The sequence below is a fragment of the Bicyclus anynana genome, chromosome 2, assembly GCF_947172395.1.
Source record: "Bicyclus anynana chromosome 2, ilBicAnyn1.1, whole genome shotgun sequence".
NCBI classification, from domain to species: domain Eukaryota; kingdom Metazoa; phylum Arthropoda; class Insecta; order Lepidoptera; family Nymphalidae; genus Bicyclus; species Bicyclus anynana.
In genome coordinates this window covers 10102316-10125081 of record NC_069084.1, presented here as the reverse complement: position 1 = coordinate 10125081, position 22766 = coordinate 10102316, and the positions used below count along the sequence as shown (strand labels likewise).

Below are 22766 nucleotides of genomic sequence, written 5' to 3'. Positions count from 1 at the left end.
TCAAAACAACCCTGAGATAATAAGAGTTGTAGGTAAATAAAACGTTAGGCTATTAATTTCGTTCGAACTGAATTGCACTCTATTGTGTAGTAGCGAGAGTCGCTATTTATTTTAATGACGTTGCAGTGTGATTCGTCTGTACTTGTACATATACGTGTATTGTACATGTATGTATTCTGTGATAATACCTCTCTGTCACATTTGGTAGTGCCTAGTGTTCCTATTCAATTCACACGTGAACTTCATTTGTTTTCAGGAGATCGTCCCGCAGGAGAACGGGTTGAGCCCGCAGTGACGTCACGCGCCCGTTCGCCACACATTCCACGCGTCCCCTCTCTGTTAACAGCATTTACCTCAGAGTAACGGTCATGTCATTGAGTTAGCATATATTTACGTATAGCACGCGGCCTGTAAGTTGAACTATGCGCAGTGAGTTTGGCGATGTGTTGGTGATACGCGTAACCATAGCAACCTTCACGCCATTACAATCGCTTGCGAAATTCTGAATTATTTAACGTATTTAATGTACCTGGCAACCACGGAGGACGGTTCCAACACTTTGTCTGTAGTTGTAAAACTGACATTATGGTTCAACTTACTTGCCGGGGTCTATACTAGGAAGTTTGATTTGAATGTCATTGAGTTAGCATATTTACGTATAGTACGCGGCTTGTAAGTTTAACTATGCGCAGCAACACATTTTAAGGGTGTTCGCAGCGAGCTGATATGCGTAACCATAGCAACCTTCACGCCATTACAATCGCTTGCGAAATTCAACTTACTTGCCGGGGTCTATACTAGGAAGTATGATTTGAAGGGAAAAGCCAGATTAATTTTGGACTACAGCGAGATTAAAAAAAAATGTGATCACATTTTTAAATATTTTAATATTTATTATTAAATATTTTACACTTTTCGATACTTAAAATATTTATTAATTATTTTAAGAATCGAAATGTGTAAAGTTAACGGCAAACCGAGGAATATGAACCCTATTCCTCGGTTTTAAGTTCCGAATTTGTTTGCAGCTTTATTTGGTGTATATTGATGATTTATTACTTGTCATGACAGTTTTTGGGTTACATGTATCATAATTACTTATTGCTGTATACAATTTATTATTTTATATTTCACTAATGAAATTGAAATAAAATATACTATTTTTATAAAAGTAAAGTAATATTTTAAAGTTTTACTATTGCACGATAATTATATGTATTCAAAAAGGTAAAGATTTTCTCGATTTCGGCAGTTTTTTAAAGTAAGCATTTTATCTAATGCATTTATTGTTAATATTTTATATACTTATTATATTTATATGTATATTATATAGTGTTCGTGAACCTTTACTTTTCACTCTATAAAGGACACTTGTGGTGGTTTTATGCACTTGTCTTTTCACTGATATATCGACTGAAAGGTTTTATATGAGTATGTTTTATTGTTCGTCTTATACAGGGTGCTCGGGAGTATTTTCCATAATTTCAAGGTATTAACGAGACCGAGTATTTATAGGAGCCGAAGTGCATAACTAATATTTTTTTTAACTAAAAAGTAAAAACTTTCATGTTTTCATACATACCTGATAATGATTGTTCTTGGTTTTTCTTCTCTTTTGTTTGTAAATTATTTTTTAACGATATTTATCAATGAATAAGTTTATATATAATAGGAATACGGATGCTATATAAGGTACACAATTTAAGATCTATTTACAAAAGAAACATTTTTTACTTCAAAAATATTCATTATAGAATACATGTTTCTTAGACATTTTTTATTAAATTTCCTTAGAGAATATAACCCTAGAGTTATGGGAAATTTTCCCGAGCACCCTGTATTGATAATAAATAGCATTCCAACAAAAAATATTATTACTAATAATATAAGTATTATACTCTTAATATCATTGTTACTCTGAGGCATTTACAATATAAAGATTTTATATAGTAGGAACTGTTTGCGTATCGTCTCCGTCGCCATATTTCGGGACGCGATTAGTATTTTAACCTTGAGTATTATATTTAATGTTTTAGATAAAATTAGGAATTGTCATAAAAAAAATTCCCGTCACAGAAATTTTAGCAATAAAGCTATTGACACATTAGCCCGCACCGAACTTAATTTTAACTACATTTTTATTATGAAAACTAAATTTGGAGCGAAACGTAAATTATATTGATTGGTTATTTCGGTGGGGTACTGTGTGATCAAATTATGGTGCATTTTCATTGGTCGATAACTCGATCGATAAGTGACATGAGTGATTTCTGCATAAGAGATGAAAAATCATCAGTAAACCCTTAATAGCTCAACGGTAAAAGCGATCAGAATCATCATCGAGGGGTGCTGGTTCGATCTCCGCTGTGTTGGTCTATTGTCGTACCCACTCCTAATACAGTCTTTCCCGACTAGTTGGAGGAGAATGGAAATATGGGTCATTTAAAAAAAAATGGCAAATATTAAAAAAAAAACATGAAACCTCGTATTGGTTATGAAACGAGAGATAGTTGCGTGCGAAGTTCTTGTCTCGCTTGAACAAACAATCAGTGATGTGCCTTGTGATTATCGATATTTGTGGATTATCCATAATTTCTCGCACTTGTTTATCGACCAATGAAAGTTACCTAAGCAAATAGGGGGATACTGGTGTTATTAATAATAGGGCTACTAAGATACTCTTAAAATTAACATCAAGTATATTATGTGAATGTTAGGTGTTTTTGTGTCGGGAGTTTAAAAATGTAATTATTATCAGCCGTGCGCTATTGAACCTACCTCAAAATTTATCGTGGACCGCGCACTGCCTTGGTGACTACCAACTTCTATAATTTCGGCATAATAGGGTAGTTGATTCATATCAAAGGGGAATGTCCATTCCCGGCCCAGACCTTTCGTCCCCGCCCCCCACTTTACATAAAACTAAAAAATACTTGATAATTTTTGTTTAATAATGAATAAATTACTTTATCCATAGCGGTTTGCTATAACTTTCCCCAAAAAATAAGTTTCGCAACGATATTTGACAATATGATAGTTGTTGCATGACATTTTTGAAGACACGAACATGAACAGTGTTGCCAGCTAAGTGATTTATTTGGTTTAATCAATATTTTAACCGAATAATAATAATCGATCTTTATCTACAACAAAATCACCTGCAAAAGCAAAAGTTGTAATAGATTATAATGTTTTTGATTATAATATCTGCCTCACTCTTTAAAAACCATTGCATAGTCGACATTATAAAACGTTTCTTGATATCAAAGTACCTATTATATTTTTCGCAATAATCAACCACTAAGAACTCATCTGATTTTTTTAGTTTAATCGATATTTAAATGGATAATAATAATAATCGAGCATAACATTAAGAACATAGGATCACTGCGTAGAAACATTACCAACTACGCCATTTAAATACTATCTATACTAATATTATAAAGCTGGAGAGTTTGTTTTTTAATCTCAGGCACTACTGGTCCGATTTGAAAAATTCTTTCAGTGTTAGATAACCCATTTATCGAGGAAGGCTATAAGCTATATATTATCTCCGCATTCCTACGGGAACGGGAACCACGCGGGTAAACCGCGCGGCGTCAGCTAGTATAATATATAATATGAGTAGTAGCGCAAGCCCGTAACTTCGGCGCGTGCAATGCGGTTTTTTTATACAATTTTTCCATACTCTATATAAGCTAGCTACACGATCGGCCAACGCGCAAGCTACAGCTATACTAAGCTGATATAAATAAGTGGTCAAAATGGTCTTAATAGTTGATATTCAATCCCTTTCTTCCGATAACTTTATCCTTTCATTCGATCTAACTAAAACAAATTCTATATATTTCTATGTATGTATGTAATAGTATACATATTGTAGATAATATATTATGTTTACATAATACATTGACATAAAATTGCAGGCGTCCGCAATTTTGTCCGGGTGAAAACGCAATATCATGACAAACTACTTGTATAAACCTTCTTCTTGAATCACTTTATTTATTATTGAAAACCAATAAAAACCATTGCGTCGTGTAAAAGATGGTGAAAACAATGACGTGTTATTCTAGTAATAAAATTATTCAATTAGAAATCGATACGAAGTTATTCGATTTTTCGTGTTTCGTATGGCAACATCGATTTGACTTTTGGACAGATAATCTGTTGATGTCAATAATTGTCAATGTCATTCTCATTTTAATAATTAGTTAATGTCATTGAATTAATTTACTGATTTTGTCTGTTTTCTGTTTACCTTCAGTATTTTTTGAACCGAATTATAATTTTTCAAACCACAGCTATAATATAAATAAAACTTGCACGAAGTTAAATTCGAAATTCGAATAATGTTGACCCTGAACCGGAAAAATTACAAGTTTATTTCAGCTCTCAGATATAAATACAAGAGGACATTTACGCTGCATTAATCAATGTTAATATCAATATTAAAATTATTATAGTTGGCATCAATTGTCAATAAAATGTCACGAAAATACGAATACATTCTGTTTGAAACATGCTCGTAAACAAGTACACAGCAGGTGCAGGCAGCATAAATAATGTTTGATCCATTTTTAATGTGAAAAACGATTATTATTAATAAGAAATAATATGTATAACTTTAATAATTTTTGTCATGTTATTGTGTCAAGTCACAACAGAGTGTAGTTTCCCATATAAGTGTTGAAGTGTCGCTCAGTGTATTTTTATGACTAACCAATATTGCTGTATTAAAAAGTACATTTACTGTGTAATTACTGACGTAAAAGGAATAACATCTAGTCAGATGTAGGACAGCACATAGGTTTTCTTGCATTGTTGATGGTTTGTTCAAGCAATATTTAGTGCATAGAAGTATTATAGTATATTTATCCTACTTTCCTGATTAATATTAAATGTGAACTGTGAGTTTGTATGTCAGTTTGCTACATTTTCATACCCTAAACCAATTTTAAAACAGTAATAAATTGTGCATACTAGAGAATTATCTTAATTCTCTGCGTGTGTGAAGTCTGCCAATCCGCATTGGGCCAGTGTGGTGGACTATTGGCCTAACCCCTATCATTCTGAGAGGAGACTCGAGCTCAGTAGTGAGCCGAATATGGGTTGATGATGACAACGAATAAATTGTGGAATAACATAACATTATTAAATCCACTAAGTAAACCAATTTTAAAACTCTGATTAAATTATTTGCTGGATTTTCATATTTTATTACTATTTCAGTTATCCAGAGTCATCCCAAGTTTGTCAAAATTGCTGGAAAACGACTGATAAAGCAGCATCTTGCTCAACTGAAGAACAGAAAATAATTATGTAATAGTGACAAACACTCCAAATCAATGTTGTTTTCCTCGCTGTAATACATTTGTAAATTCATTTATTTACAGTGCTTGTAAACTAAGCCTTGGTTTTGCAAACAAGCACTTTTGAAATAATAAGGTTGACTATTTGTCCATCTCCAGACAGACAGAAAGAAAGAAAGAAAATATATTTATTACTACATTATGCCACACACCACAATTATTTAAGAATAATACCCTGCGATATGTGGCATAACCTAGAAAAAGGTCCTAGCTCAGCATATTGCTGTATGCTCCCCATAAACAAAGAACATACAGCGCTGATTTTCAGCTAGGACCCAGTTCTAAGTGCCACCATGAAAACAGGCAACATAAACCTATATTTAAAGCAAAACCAAATTAAAACTTATAACTAGTTTAAAATATATAAAAAAGAACAAAAAGAAAAATTATATAACATTAAAGTACCTACAGTATTAAAACCAACAATCAAATTTATTCCCAAGTTTAATAACTATACTATTATTATTTAGTATTTACTTACTATAACTACATAATAAATAAAAAAAGAAAAAGAAAAAGAATATTTATATAAAAATGTAATATGAATGAATAATTACTAAATTTGTACATTATTAAATATAATATTGATTACACATATAAGTTACACATAGTATAATATATAAATATTTGCTATAAGAAAGAAAACTCCGCCACATGATGCTGACATGATGACAGACAGACCTCACCAGATAGGAAGACAAGTTCTGCTGAGGAGTGTCAGCAAGAAACTCAACAGTCACTCTTTTTTAGAAAAGTAATACAATATTATAATTTACAATTGTTAACATCATTACAATAATTTCTTCTAGTAGAAGCTGATCTAATGGCCTCCAAGTAGTGGTGTGCACTTCATACATGCATTAAAGTACTGCATATCCTAAGAGTTGTCTTCATTAGTAAATACAGATTTTTCCACTTTGCTTAATTTTATTACTAGTGCATACCCTGACCGACAACCATATGCACGCCACTGCCTGGTTGGTTGGTTGTTTCATTTATTGATTTATTTGTTAAGCTTGTTGGTTACATAAAACAATAAATCTATTCATGTACAGCTTTAATGTTACTTCATCTCCGGTGTACTTTTTGAGCAGTGAGAGTGATAAAATAAAATATTTTTTTTTATGTCTAGCAAACTTTTATTAAAAAAATTATTTAACCAAATCCTTATTTATACATCATATTATCATCTCCATATACTTTTATGGGGGGGCGTAACTGGGTTTCTTGGGCCAAAGTTGTATGGGCTGGTGGACATTCCCCTTTAATATAAACAATATTAATTTCGCATGGAATAAGGGTTCGAAATATATCGATCTTAATTAATAAAAGTTAAGGATTTCATAGAAAACTTAATTTGAAAATAATGTATTTTATAAATTTTTCTAAACGTCAAAAACGCTATTATGTGACGTCACAATGTTACTTGATGTACTAAAGCGATAAACGTAAAACTAATAATTTTGACAAACACTAATCCGTTTGGTTTAGTGTTTGTCAAAATTATTAGGTTTAGTGTTAACTTGACGTCATGTAACGATAAAGTATCATCCATAGACCATAGGCATAGACCATCATGGCCGATAGCGTTTTGGCTCGTATTGTTAAAAAAAAATTAACAATTAAAATTTTTATGTATTCACTTCTCGAAAATATATGATGATTTTTTTCAATATAGTTGAACGATAATAAACATCTATTTTCATAAAATACATACTATATTTGACCAATAATATATTTTGTCCGAATTTATAATTTTATTTTATAGCAATGATCGAAAGAAAACCACAAATTCAACCTATTTTTACTGACACACACAAATAGGACAAAAATATATCTGCTATAATATTACGAGTATAGCCAGTTTCTTCGAAAATTCCATTATACTACCTACTTCGGAAAATATCCAATTCATAGACTATAGAAGTTGATGGTCAACAAAACAGTGCGCGCGGTCTACGGGTCGATGCCTTTACACGCATTTTTATAAAACTTTAATTATAATCGCCTGGGATCATTGGTGTTTTATATTTAACCGCAAATTTATATATTTAATGGTGTTTGTTAAATGCAATTCTAAACAAAATTTACAGGTCTAAAAGTAGTGCAACACAATTTGGTTTTTATGATTGACATTGGACAACACTATTTATTAAACCTGTCAATTTAGTTCAGGATTTGTAAAACAGAATTAGCGTCGATGTTATAGAATTCATTGTGAAGAAATGTGAGATGATTTTAATTTGTATATCGTGAAACCTTACAGTGAATGCTCCATATAGATATAAGATATTTAAGCCTTGATTTAATTGTAGATTTATTCCTTTAAATCGCATAATATTGTAATGAAATTAACTGTGCATTCCATATGTACCAATGTTACTTTTATATACTAACATGCATTATTTTATTCGTTGGAAGCATTTTAACTGATTTTAGAATATTATCTGGCACAATTAAGTCATTCCCACGTGTTGAATTGTTTTTTCCATGAATTTATTGAATTTGTATGACATTTTCGATGGTCATTTATACAGATTTGTATAAAAATCTAATATACGTGTGTGTATGATTCTCGATTATATTAAAGTATTTTAACGATTCGTCCAAAATATTTTAATTTACTATTTAATATAAACTGTTTCTGACCTTGAATTTATAATATTTCATGGATCCATTGATTTCAAGGTGAAATACACACACGCAGTATGTGCCAAACTTCTAGTCCTCTCTGTAGTTGCAACTAGGGTTGCCAACCGTACTATAATATATAGTATTGTAGTATATTTCGGGTCTGCGTACTACATACTGTTGAAGAAATATATAGTACGCAAAAATACTTTATTTTTTACATATTAAATGTGAAAAAGCATGTCGCGCTCATAGTTTTAACAAAAAATTCTTAAAAAATGTAAGAAATAAATGCTAATAAATACAGTTTTTATAAAAATAAATAGGCAACAAATATAAGTAATAATCTTCGTCTAAAAAACTACTAATACTATATTTTCTTTATGTGTACTATATATTTAGACCTTAAATCTAAATATATTTATATATTATATTTTGCTGAAAAAATGTTGGCAACCCTAGTTGCAACACGCCGAAGTGCACATACATTATAGCCCTGATGGGATAAGCCTCGTTTTCGGAACAGAATCGAAGTTTTGCACATACTATACCCCATTTATAGATTTCCGATTATTAAAAGCCTTCCCATCTAAATCTTTGAAAGAATGCTTCGGAAAACTATGTTTATTATATTTTGTTGCACCCCACATTATTTTTTTTAAAAGACTTTAGTAAATGCATTCTATTACAAGGAATACCATTCCTTGTAATATAATGCAATAGAATGTAATAGAATGTCTTTTTTAAGATATTTTAATAACATTCCTTTCATTTTAAATCTAATATTCATGTTCTGTTAACACTAAATAATAGATGAATTTAATCATCAGAATCGTAAAAACTACCATAAAAACATTGTTTTTTTTTTAAGAAAAAAATATTATGTCTACGAGTATGTGTACTCAACTTGACAGAATTTCGCCCTATATCTGTAAAACATCTTGATAGTTTAAATGACACAATGCTATGATTGAAGAAATTCGAAAATTCAGTATTTTTTTTAATTTGCGAGGTACTGAAATTTCAATTGCAATCCTCGATCGAAAATCATTAGCAATTTATAAATGTCATACGTATCAGCAGGAGTAATAAAACTCAGATAAGTAGGTAATAATAACTAATGTACGCAAAACGTCTGAAACCTTGTGAAATTATGTGAAAAAAAAATACTTTACTTTACTAATATTTTGGTTGTTGGGAGTAGGAAAATTATGTAAATACTTATTTAAATTTGTCATCTATATTACAAAATTGGATATTGTTAAATATCATATTAATAACGTGAAATTTCTGTTAACCAACTTCATAATCGAATGCAATGTTTGCGGTCTCGGACCTGCAAGGCACTGTTGCTTCCATCAAAATAGGATTAAGATTTCTATTGTAACCTTTACTGGTTTAGTAATGTACCTATGACACCATTAGCAATAAATATATCCTATTTTGCAATAAATTAATAAAAATGTTTATATGTCAAACATGCCAATTTGTGTTTTATTAATAAGCCAATTCCCTCTTTTACCTTTTTAATATTAATATAAAAATGTTAATTTACTTTATTAGTAATACTGGCTGTGTTTGGTGCATTTCTCTAAAAAAAACAAACGCTGGTGAGCATTTCGTTATCTGTGCAAAAATGACAAGCGTATCAAAAGTCGTCTTAAGGATAACAGGCAAAGATGCAAATTCGTTTTCAGAAAGTGTGTCCAAAGTGTTTTCTCGCAAATGTGTTATAATATAACGTCGTATGAAATACGTTTGCTTTGATAATTATAGCGTCTGCGTCTTTACTATAGCTCTCGCCTTTGGCTCGAGCTGCAATATCGCCTCGGCTGTAATTTTCAACTTACCGCACTTATATCATAATGTACTATGACATAACTAAATTGTAAATTTTCAATTACAAACTAACATTTTTAAAAGAGCATCTGTGTTGACGTTTGCCTATGACGTGCTGGCTTCATTAAGCAAGCACGTAATAGGCAACATTTTGCCTATTCTAAATAAATGTTTTTGATTTGATTTCATTAAGATAATAATCAACTACCAACAACTTCGGAAATGAAAGAGATAAATCAATATGAAATAAAAATGCTTGTATCAGTTTATGCAAGAGTATATTTTACGAAGATTTTTACATTTCAGACAAGGAACAAAAAATATAAATGTGTACAATTTTATAACATCATCATTTAATTTCTGCTTACAATGGAATACTATAGATTAAAATTATCTACTTAAACATTGGAAGGTCACGTCGCAACCTTAGTGGTATATTTATCATTCAACGGTACCTGCCGTTTGCATGCCGTGTAAGTTAGTAAAAAATTGCTATTATGAAATGATCTTCCCCACTGCATCACCATTTTATTCTACCACCAACCAACCCGTTTACCTTAATCGATTGCTCTCATCAAAGGTTTTCTGGGAGAATTTTTTTTTTAGTTTATTTTTTTGTTTGGTGCAATAATTAATAAATAAATCCATAAATAAAACATATTTATGGATTACCTTCTAAGATATACCGATAAAGATGTGGATGATTCACTCCATTTTGATTTCTTTCAAAATAGATGATTAGTAATAAAGAAAACAATTTATGCGTGGACTCTGAAGAATCGAGACGTCGATACGATATTCGGTAGCAGAACGCGTGCCATTCTTCGGTTCCCAACAACGGGTCAAACAAGTTGGGCTATTTATCATTCAATATTATATTTTAAAGCTTTTATTAAAAAATATAAAATGAACTTTATGTGGGCACAAAGTTACAGCCTCATGTTATAAATTATTTAAGTAACCATTTAGCTAAAAAATATATTGATGCAAAAATAGTTCAGTATTGTCATTTGAAAATCACGTCAAAATATATTGATTGGCAACGGCAAGCAAATCAGTTATCTATTCATTTCTCAACATACGGTCATTATATTCACTGGTCAATAATAATATTTTTAAATGGCGTCCGATCTTAAAAATAATAGTAATAGTCTACGAACCCCTTCATTGATGATCGGTCACTTTCGCTTTTGTTATTTTCCATGAATAAACTGTCAGGAATGACGGTGGTCAGCGACGTTTCCTTCCAAATGAAAAAGACGCTGTCACTCAATGCGCAAAAAACGTACCCGCTCGAATAATGAATGGCAAAGTGTTCGCAAAGCCTAACCAGAAATATAAAAAACCTGGAATAAGGGCGCCACCATTGAGTTATAATATGTAGGTACTAAGCACTAGAGAACACACTACTAAGTCCATCACTATTCCGGTCAACTGCGGTGATAGTCCCTAGTGAGCGCTCCATAGTTTCTTGCTAATTCATGACGCTTACGTTTTAGTCGCAAGAAAACAATACTATATAAACGATCTAGCGCTGCATCATTTAATAGTATGGGTAAAACTAATATTTTAGCGCTGCAGCAAACAGGTACTTCAACCAGGTTTTTGTTTGGAACAGCTTTTTACAACAGGAGGTAGGTTGTAATAAGTGTACAATAGGCGCCACAAGTACTTATTTTTAATCTGTGCTTAGTATGCAAGGTTCCTTTTTATTCCTCCAACATGGCGGTTTATTTTTCTGGTCAGGTTTATAAATTAATGAAAAATAATTAATTACACATTTTAAAGAATAATATATCCAAGCTTATTTTCGTAATTGTAAATGTTAGGACGCTGTTTATTTCACCTTATCTAAGTAATATAACGTATTACTCGCGTCATATTAAATCTAACATGGCGAAATGTCAACCGTACCAAAAGAATTCGTTCTGACAAAATCGATTTTGCCAGCTAACTTTGAATTTGAACATATTGAAAAAAGGTTAGTTTGTATAAATCTGTAGAATTTGATATCATTCATTTACCGTACTGATAAGAAAGGTAATATTACGTTGGTAAGCTACTTTTCACTATTCTGTATCCAAGCGTGCGCCGCTTCCTCAACGCGCAATGTGCAAGGCGGCAGTGAGCCTCATTCTGTCTACAAATACTATTTAAATTTATCAAACAATATGTTTTTTTTGGCAACTAAGACATGATGAGGCTCAAATTACACTAGACACAAGGCTCTCTTCAAACTGATGCATACATATGCCATGTGTGACTTAAAATACGTAGGTCTGTACGTTACAACTGTACGAAGGTATGAGGCTAAGCTTCTTACCGCACTTTGAAACTTTAGAGATGGGTGTGAAGGGCGTGTCCAGGTCATGGCCGAGCAGGTGTTGATAATATGAAGGACTATCTGACGCCGCGCGGTTTCACCCGCGTGGTTCTCGTTTCCGTAGGAATACGGGGATAATATATAGCCTATAGTCTTCCTCGATGGGCTATCTAACACTAAAAGAATTTTTCAAATCGGACCAGTAGTTCCCGAGATTTAAGAGATCAAGCAAACAAACAAACTCTTCAGCTTTTTAATATTAGTATAGATGCGAAATCAATAAACAAAACATTTAATGTTAAGGTATGTGTTATATGTACATTGAAACTAAAATAAAAGTATATTAGGTACATACACTCTATCTTTCTTTATACAGCTCAGTCTACAATTCAATATAGCAAGCTTTTATTTCCATCACTACATGACTGCAATAAAAATTAAGGGGGTATTTAGACGAGCAGTGTTTTGAAAATGCAAGTCAACTGAAAGGCCAAGTCAAATACAAAAGTCCTAAGATTTTGGTTGCTTTGCATTTAAATATATATTTAAACATCTCCCCCCTCGGTGTAGATGTTTTCGTTATATACCGAAAAAAGCTAACTTACTGAAAAGTAAAAAAATCTACAATGACAAATTATGCTTTAGATGGTGTTATAGTGAATAAACGTTCTTAGTGCATAGACAACTTTTATGTTATAGGCTAGGAAGATAAAGAAAAGGATAACTAAGTCAGTAGGTAGGTATCTCTTTTAGGATGACATCTTTGCAGCCAGTTTTTGGCAAACACAAGTATGTATATTCGACAGATGTTCTGATTTGACCAAAATATCTACCTAAGTATAGGCAAATAGCAAAGAAACACTTTGGCATAAATACATGATATTAACTTCCCCAAATAAGTACCTTATATTGAAGTAGAAAGGGTTGTCGATAACAGTGATCTCTTAAAAAACAATCAATTGTTAATTGAATAAAATTGATATTATACTCGACAGTGCGTAAAAAGCTTGGCCTCCTGACCAGACTTTATAATACGTCCGTGCCTCAGACAAGTGATCCTCGACATCTATCGCCACAGAGTCTAACTCTTCTAAATAATATTTACTAATGTCATTATCCTTAGTGTACAAAATTACTTATAAAAACTAAATTATAGTTTTAAACGTGTAAGAATATCAAAGCTGCCACCACGAGAGCTTGAGCGAATTATTATGGAGTCATCGAAACTTTCTAAAGTAGATTATCAGACGATGGATTAAATTCAAATAAATGTCAGCTTCAAGAAAACCATTTTGTCGATATACATTGCTATATACTATTAGTTTTATAAGCAATCTTGTACAATTCGTTATGGCAATCTCATTTGTATCATTGTTCGTGAAATATACACCAAAGAAAACTGGAACACTCGTCAACAGATCTTAGGTAATTGAGATTTTATCATTATCGAGTCCCAGAAAAGTATGAAATAAAAAAAAACATCCTTATCTAATTATTATGTATAGTAGTGTAAAGTGTTAAGAAACAATTTTCACGATTTGCTGCGAATAAAACTGCCAAAATTTACATTTATTAGAAAAAAATATAGTAACAGCGCTACCGATGTATCAGATTAAATCTACTTTTACTGTAGATTGGAGTAAATCTACTTTTTACAAAGGTTTAAAACACAAGGTTGAGATTCACTAAAATGCACTTTTGCAGATTTTTGTCAGTTTTGCACCCTTTTAGTCACGATTGCAATCAGTCACACGATTGACCAAAAGCGACTCATTGCTTTGTTTAAATAATAAATGAGAATTATTAAATAATACGCAGTCTTACTTTAAATGTCTAAAAACTTATTCAAATAAGAGTATCTTTTGCTACTACAATAGAAACAAACGCACGTTCACAAAATGTATAAACTGGAATTAAATAATACAATTAATAATAATACAGACCATTGCAAGATGCATTCGCAGACCCAAGACGGCCTTTCTACAAAATAATACAAATTGATTTATTAAGAAAGTAATACAAAAATATAATTCGTATAATAAAAAGTACAAAAATAATATCAGGTAATTCTAGTAAAGCCGCATATCCAACTAGACAGCCCATCAATTCGTCATCTTTATTAACCACCTATACCAAATTCACAGGGTTTATCGTCTCAATCCGTAAAAACAAATTCTTATCATGATTATATAATGATTTATTTATTTTGCTATCATCCGCGAAAATTCGGCGAACCCATGCGACAACGTCACCCAGGTCCGACAAAATACTCTCTACGTACGTTTCACCCCGAAACCGGAGGATCCTCAGGAGATGTTGACTCTACAACGTGCAATTGCAAAGTGTCGTTTTCGACCTTTGCTTCGTCTTTTATAGACCAAAAAGTAGGTGGGGCAAGAGGTGGGCGTTGCCAAGATACTCATAATATAAGCGATTTATCTTGCATCGCATTCAAACATTTTTATTAATGGTGACTTCGATAACTCTATTTGTTCATTTAATAGGGTAATTCCTGACTTATTATGTTTTATTATTTCTAATTGTTCCAAAACGCATAGTCGTAGGCCTTTATTGCAAGTGTGTAAAATGTCATATATATGATTATCTGCCAGCTTATGACCAGTATCTAGGAGATGCTTTGCAAAGTGCGACCTTTGTGGACGGTCATTTCGAACAGCGGATATGTGTTCCTTGTAACGTGTATCAAAATTCCGACCGGTTTGACCAATATATGTTGCATTACATTCAGAACATTGCAATTTATATACTCCCGATTTATGTTGCTTTTCTAGTTTATCTTTACCATTGCAAATATTTTTAAGAGAGTTATTTGTTCTGAAAGCCACATTTATATCATGCTTTCTAAGTGTTTTTGCAATACGTTCCGACACTGGACCAAAGTATGTTAGACTAGCTTTAAATTTTTTAGGTTTTTCTAATGGAATGCCATAAAGTTCTTTTCTAATCAACACTAATTGTTTCTTATTGATTATTCTATTCACAATATTCGGGTTGTATCCATTCGAAATGGCCATGCGATATATTATATTTAATTCCTTGTTATACTGATCCCTAGTTAGAGGAATGGACATCAGTCTATGAACATAACTATGGAAAGCTGCTAATTTATGTTGTATTTGTATTTATTTATGTAGCAAAATAAATAAATCATTATATAATCATGATGAACTTCCGCAAAGTAACGCCTGCTTCTATCCAAAATTCTTATCATCTAAAATAATACTTGTAAAAAACTTCTAACAATGTTCGAAAAGGTTTTCAGTTTCAACGAACGAGACCTGACATAACTCTAAAATTACAAAAATATTAAGAAAAGTAAAAGGCTTGAAAATCTTTACGATTCGGTGTACTTTTGATTTTTGTTGAGTCACATTTTTTGATACTGTTTATCAAATCTTTAGTTTATTAAATATAAAATGAAAAAAATATATTTATAGGTACTTACTTTAGATTGGAGGGCTATCAATGGAGTATTCAAAATTCAGTAGTATTAGCTCGGTAGGTATGTCAATTTTGAAGTAGAGTCAAGGTGCTTCACCTACGAATCGTTTTTTTCTCATTTAACAATCAAATGTACAAAAAAGGAAGTCAACTTTTGTTTCATTCATTCTATCATATCAAAATTGAATTTTTACAAAAAAATAGCAGATCCTTAATTAAGAGAGCTCAAAAATTGTAAAACATATATTACATGTTATATACAAAATAATTATTATTTGTAACTTAGTTGTACCAAATGGAGATTCACAGAGTTGCACGAGTAATCTAAAACTACTGTCCGCTGCCTTTCTTGTGACTATTACTGGTATTTTCTATGAAAACGTTCATGTCCTTCTAATATCACACCTTTGAGACGAACCACAAAATATACTTATTCATTCGTACGCAATAAACGTGTAGCCTTGTTCAATCGAAGCGAATATTTTAAATATATCAAACATATCTTCGCTATAGTCAGATCAAATCGTGATTTATGATAGTAACCATATACTGAAATCGCAATTTACTTAATAAATACTTAGGTAAGATTTAAATTTACCTAAAAGTCTACATTTTCCTAGACTTAGTGATCAACTGTTTCAACGTAATCAATCACTCGACACGCAGTGAGTGATTTTACGGCCGCGATCGCCGCTAGCTGGCGCATTTCGTTTTACCGTCTAGCAGCTTACGCCACAGGTCGAATTGCTCGTGGTACTGAACCATGTGTATGGCGATGCCGCGTTGCACAGCGCAAGGATGCGCCGCCACCTTCTTATTGTAAAACTCCGCTGCGTGTTGTCGCTTCATCCCCAACCGCGCCCCGAGCACCCCCGTTATAAAAACATCCTCCAATCTCAGGTAGGGTTCGTTCGGCGCCGCCTCCAACAGCGGCCGAATCACGTCCGAAGTCATCAAATACGCTGGACCTGTTGCGAAATCGGGAAACACTTTGCCCGGGAATTGCAGCGGAGAGACGTAGTATTTGGATTTCGTCGTGCGTTTAGGCAGCGATTTCCGCACGACTTTGCCCCAAATTGTGCGCGTCGAATTCTCGTGCGCGGCCACGAAGCGTAAAAGTCGCGGGACGTTGATGAACATGTCATCGTCGGTCTTGAGGAGCCGCGCGACGCGGGGACAGTACGTGTCCGCCCACTCGAGCATCGACAGCGTTTTGAGGGTTAGATTGGAGTAGGAGTCGAGGGAGCGGCCGACGACTAGATCGCCGTACAAGGAGTCTTCGGCTTCGAGTGCGGCTCGCATGGACTCTGGCGGAGAGCCGAGGACGAAGGCCATCGCGACGTCTCGCCTCGCCGCGTAGTGGCCCCAGGTGAGGCGGACAGCGTCGCGCGCGGTGGAGTGAGAAGGCGCTGAGGTGACCAGTATCAGCAGGCGTAAATGTGCCCCGAGCGCGGGGCACAGCTCGGGGTGCGGGCGCTCGTGGCCGGCCACGTACATGTCGCGCGTGAGCACGACGCGCGGGTCGCGGCGCGGGGCGGGGGGCGCCACTGACGGTGCAGCGGTGACGTTGCGGGGTTGTGTGACCACGGGAGGAATGATGCGTACCTGGAATTTAAAATAAATTTTAGCTTTTAACTTTTAGGAAATTTAAAGCAGAAGTCACCTCGTAAATGAGAAAAAAAATACGTAAACAAAACAACCCTTAATAACTTAAATTGTGAAAGCGAGCTACGAATATCTCTTTTCTTATCTTTCATAAGCGATAATGTTGTCAATTTGTCGACGATGGTTGTCGCTGTGATTCATAGAGCAATGTCAATTGCAATAGTTGTGATCTTCTAGGCCGCCCTTTGAATCCTCGTTTGGATTGTGTTTTTTTTATTTTTTATTTTATGTTGTTTGCGCTTCACGAGATAATTATCTACTTATGTCTCTCTCTTTCCCCCCATCGCAAGGGAGTGCGAGGGAAATATAGCTCTATCTTTCATCGCAATTCTGATGAAACTGTTAATTCATCTCTGTCTAACAATTGATCTTTATGTAAAACAGACGTAACGTTGATTAGAATAGGAAGTCATCTTTATCATCATTATCAGCCGATGGACGTCCACTGCTGGACAAAGGCCTCTTGTAAAGACTTCCAAACATCGCTATCTCGGGCCACCAACAATCAGCGGCTCCCTGCAACCTGCTTGATGCCCTCGGTTCATCTAGTGGGGGGTCGACGAACACTGCACTTTCCGCTGCGGGGTCGCCATGCAACACCTTGGGACCCCACCGTCCATTGGCTTTTCGAACTATGTGTACCGCCCATTGAAACTTCAGCTTCGCGACTGAGCTGAGCTATGTCGGTGACTTTGGTACTTCTGCGGATCTCCTCAATTCAGATTCGATATCGGATGATAATGACAATGATCGAGACAATTTAATGTACTATCTGAATGGCGACCCCGTAGTAAAAAGCGCGTAGTAGACCACCCCCACCAGGTGGACTGTCGAGATTAAGCGAGTCGCAGGGATTCGCTGGATGCAGGCGGCTCTGGATCGTGATGTTTGTAAGTCCCTACAAAAGGCATACCCTAATCCCGCCAAACCGCAATGGTGCAGGTCATAAGAGAGAAGCTAACCCTGTAGTAAGCCGTAGAAATTGACATACCGTAGACTCAATCTTGGGGGATTCAATCTTAGACGCTTCGAGCTTGGTGGTGTCCACGAGCGGCTGCGAGGGCGGCAGCGCGTCCGTGTGCGGGGGCGAAGCTGGCGGAGGCGCGGGGTGTGCGGGTCGCGGGCGGGGCGGCGGCGCGGGCGCGTGCCGAGCCAGCAGCAGCAGCAGCAGCGCCGCGAGCGCCGTGAGCGCGGCCGCGTGCGAGCGCCGCAGCGCGCCGCCCGCGCCGAGGGCGCCCATCGCCTCACCCCACGCGACCCAGCGGCAACTGCGGTGCTCGAAGTCGCCTCTGGAGATAATAGAAGTTTCTTTTATTTTTAAGAACTCCTCCATGGAAGTATTACGATTTACAGCCTTGGTAGCCCAGTGGATACGACCTCTGCCTTCGGTGCGGGCATGCACTTTCAACTTTTCAGTTATGTGCATTTTAAGAAATTAAATAGGTATTACATGTCTCAAACGGTGAAAGAAACCTGCATACCTGAAGAGATTTTCTAAATTCTCTAAGTGTGTGTTACGTAATCCGCATTGGGCCAGTGTGGTGGCCTAACCCCATTCTAAGAGGACTCGTGCTCAACTTTGACCGAAAAAGGGTTGTTAATGATGATGTTAATTATATATGTGCGTCTAAGAAATGGAGATGAAACGTTGCATTTAAGCCGAAAACCTTACCAAATAAATACCAAAATAAGCTACTTATGTCTTCTTAAGAAACACTACCACGGAATTACTGATAAATCCCTTTACTTGCTGATTTCCTATTTGATAAATAGAATACAGAAAGTAGACATCAATGGAAATCAGTCTACTGGGTCTGATTTAAGAATGGGGGGTTCCTCAAGGATCTATACTAGGACCACTTCTTTTTCTCATTTTCATTTTCTGAATAGTAATGGTGCAACTAACTGCACAGTTTTGAAGCAACACCATGTCACCTATGAAGTTTCTATACAACATGGTGCCGACTACAAGAGTAATAGTGACGAGTTTGCTACGTATTTTAAGTATGACGGTCCAGGATTTTTGTCGGTGTACAATTTACAACGATACTTATTTCTGCATCCAAACAATGGAGGTGATGAGGTACACATTGTATTTCGGCAGAATCAAACCAAATTGATACAGGCGTCTCCATTTCAATATCTACAAGTATAAAAATCATTTCGTAATATTTCATTGAACATTCATAACCTTCACAGCGGTTATCTTATTTGATGGGTAAATAGACACGAGTTTCTTAACATTCATTCATTTTTCAAATAAAAACGTGATCATGCAATTTATCACCTACGGATTGGTAAATACATGAAATATGCATGCTAAGGTCACAGCTCACAGTATACTCGTACAAAGATATTTCCATTTTGTTGCCGTCGTTTTCTCCACTGAATTTGGGAAAAACGGTCACAAAAATTGTTTTCTATAAAGTCAAGTCTAAAATATTTTATTTAATAAAATCTGTAAAAGATTGCCTGTTTTGAATCGACCATAAATTGATTTTATTTTACATTATTGCAAAGTAGAAGAAGATAAAACAGAACAAGATATTGGTGCCTTTGGGAGGTAGCATGCAACGTGAAATATAAAAAAATAAAAAGGTGTATTTAAGATAGGTACTTAAACTACAAATTAGTGATAAAGCGTATTTTATATTTTGCTCGTGCTAGAAAGTTTCTTTTTGCGAGTTTTATTCGAAAAATCTCAAAAATCAACTTCACTGCATACATACTACTTAAATTATTTTCCATTTTTCAATTAAATACAATAATTTAGTTTAAAAAGTTACCTATAAAATATTTAATAGGCACTGCATATTCCTATTAGATATTTTACAAGTTGTTCTTGGAGCACAAGGTTTATCAGATCATCTTACATTTCAAAGTCACGATCAACAGAACCTTGTTAAACAACTTGCACTAAACACGGAATACTCATTATAATGTTGTTTATTAAATTAATTGCTTGTTAATCGAGGCCGTATCAAGGTCCTATAAATAACAGCGAATTCAAAAATGTATATTTTATCAAAAATACTGAGAACGATCAACCAATTTTATTCATCTTTTTTTGAGTTTCGTACCTCAGAAGGAATAAAATAATTAAAGAAATATAAAAACCCGACTGCATAAAATATAAAAACTTAAAAGTAAAAAAAACTAAGCACAGTCCAGAAGTGTTTCTACACTTCTGGACCGAGCTTAGTTTTTTTTAGCAATTAGAAAACAGTCTTATCTCAGTCTCTAAGAACACTTGGGTAATCAAGACGAATTTAGTAAAATAATTACGTAAATCCGTTCAGCGGTTTGGAAGATATATATATATATATACATACTTTTTAAGAAAGGCCCACCCTAGGAAATAATTCTAGATACGCCAATAGGCACACAGGCTCCTTTGATCGTTCTGATTCGATCACGTAGAGATACTCCGAGCATAGCTCGTTCCATCGCCCGCTCCGCTATGTGATTCTGAGCGTCTCCTATGGCGTCCATACGCAGGTAAAACTACATGTAACAGCTATAGTATACACATACAGTATTAATACTTTTACGGCAAAAAAAACACACACACACCTATTAAACTACAAGGTGTTAAACCTGTATAGTATTTATAAGATTAAAATAAAATGTAAAACGAAGTCTCAAATGCAACAGCGCGAACGCACTGCAGTCTTCGTCAAAGTAATAAGAATTTTCATTTCAAAAATATTCACGTAATATTATTTAAAAGACGTAGTTAGCTCTAAGCCTGATGCAAATATTAGATACTCGTAAATAATAAAAAACCGACAAGTGCGAGTCGGACTCGCCCATGAAGGGTTCCGTGGCAGCAAGTAACATGAACTTTTTGCTCATTAATTACATATACACATTATATATGTATATACTTATTACGATTACGATTTATGACGTATTAAAAAAAAACTACTTACAAGATCGTTGAAACCAATTTTCGGTGGAATTTTGCATGGTATGGTATGGCATCATATATTTTTTAAAAATATTACTATTCTCTTATTTTAGAAGTTACGGGGGGGGGGGGGGGGATATTTTACCACTTTGGAAGCGTCTCTCTTATATATAAATGGCTATGACATACGGACAGACAGACAGACAGACAGACATGAAGAATCTATAAGGGTTCCGTTTTTGCCATTTGGCTGTAACCCTAAAAAGAGTAGAAAGATTTAACGGAATTAGTGAGACTTAAAAAATGTTTATAGACGGGTAATATTAAACAATATAAAAGTAATAATATAATAATAATCACATAAAAGCTTTATACAGGATGCTCCGGAGTATTTCTCAAAACTCTAGGTTTATATTCTTTAAGGAAAATTAATTAAATATGTCTAAGGAACACGTGTTCTAAATTAATATTTTCGGAGTGAAAGTATTACTTTTGTAAATAGCTCTTAAATGTGTCCCTTATACGCATCCTTATAATTATGACGTAGCCAAGTTTTACGTATTTTAAAATGCAAGGATAGATAAAGGCGTGTGTTACGGAATTATTTGAATTACTTTGTATGAGAACATAAAAAGTTTTTATTTTTTAGTTAAAGCAATATTAGTTATGCAGTTTGGTTCGCATAAGTGATCTCGTCAACACCTTTAAGTCATGGGAACTTCTCCCGAGCACCCTGTATAGATACAGCATATTTAATAATGGAGGAAATGTTGAGCGACTTACCGACGCGCTGTTTGAGAGAGAATAAAAAGCCAATATTTGTTGTAAATATTGTATAATCAAGTTTTTACCCGACCACGGCAAGTCAAAAGGAAGGGTAATGATTTTGGCAGTATCTACTTCTGAATGTTTGTATGTTCCACGGTAGCGCCGAAATTACTTAACTGATGTTAATAAATGAGGTGTTAAAACATTCGTATGACACAGACTATATAAATTTTATACAACGGAATTTAAATTTCAGATTCTAACCTCGAAAAAAGTTAAACTAAGATAATCATCACGTGTTTGGTATCATAGGAAAGGTCTTGGCGAGCACATTACAAATATGACATATTATATCATATTGTATTAGTCAAAATATAAAATTAAATACGGTCATACAATTCGCGCGGCCCAGTCGTTTCATATCAGAATGTGACGATGTTGATATTCACGGCTAGTGTGACTGATCGCGTAACGGAAAGTAATTAATAATAAATAAAGTATATAAACTCTCTACCGTGACCATTTTTGTATGAAAAAAATGCATCTTTTTATTTCTAGCTGAAATGTTTTTTTGTTTCGTTCTTTTTAGTCTTACAACTTTATTTTAAATAAACAATCTATACTAATATTATAAAGCTGAAGAGTTTGTTTGTTTGTTTGTTTGATTGAACGGGCTAATCTCAGGAACTACTGGTCCGATCTCAAAAATTCTTTCAGTGTTAGATAGCTCATTTATCGAGGAAGGCTATAGACTATATATTATCCCCTTATTCCAACGGGAACGGGAACCACGCGG

The 22766-nt window shown here is 34.3% G+C and overlaps 2 protein-coding genes across 2 annotated transcripts in view; one reads left to right on the top strand and one right to left on the bottom strand.

Moving 5' to 3' along the window:
- LOC112054954 (influenza virus NS1A-binding protein homolog B) overlaps positions 1 to 9489 on the top strand; it is a 33990-nt gene extending 24501 nt beyond the window's left edge. The window contains exon 12 of the mRNA XM_052887128.1: positions 257 to 9489. Coding sequence (XP_052743088.1) covers positions 257 to 295 — 39 coding nt within the window. The 3' untranslated portion in view covers positions 296 to 9489. The remainder of the gene's footprint in view (positions 1 to 256) is intronic.
- Positions 9490 to 10098: 609 nt separating this feature from the next.
- Positions 10099 to 22766, bottom strand: part of LOC112054943 (beta-1,3-galactosyltransferase 5) — a 32913-nt gene continuing 20245 nt past the window's right edge. Inside the window, exons 2-3 of the mRNA XM_024094896.2 lie at positions 18284 to 18581; positions 10099 to 17232 (exon numbers count right to left, since the gene is read on the bottom strand). Of these exons, the coding sequence (XP_023950664.2) occupies positions 16321 to 17232; positions 18284 to 18532 (1161 nt within the window). The 5' untranslated portion in view covers positions 18533 to 18581 and the 3' untranslated portion in view covers positions 10099 to 16320. The remainder of the gene's footprint in view (positions 17233 to 18283; positions 18582 to 22766) is intronic.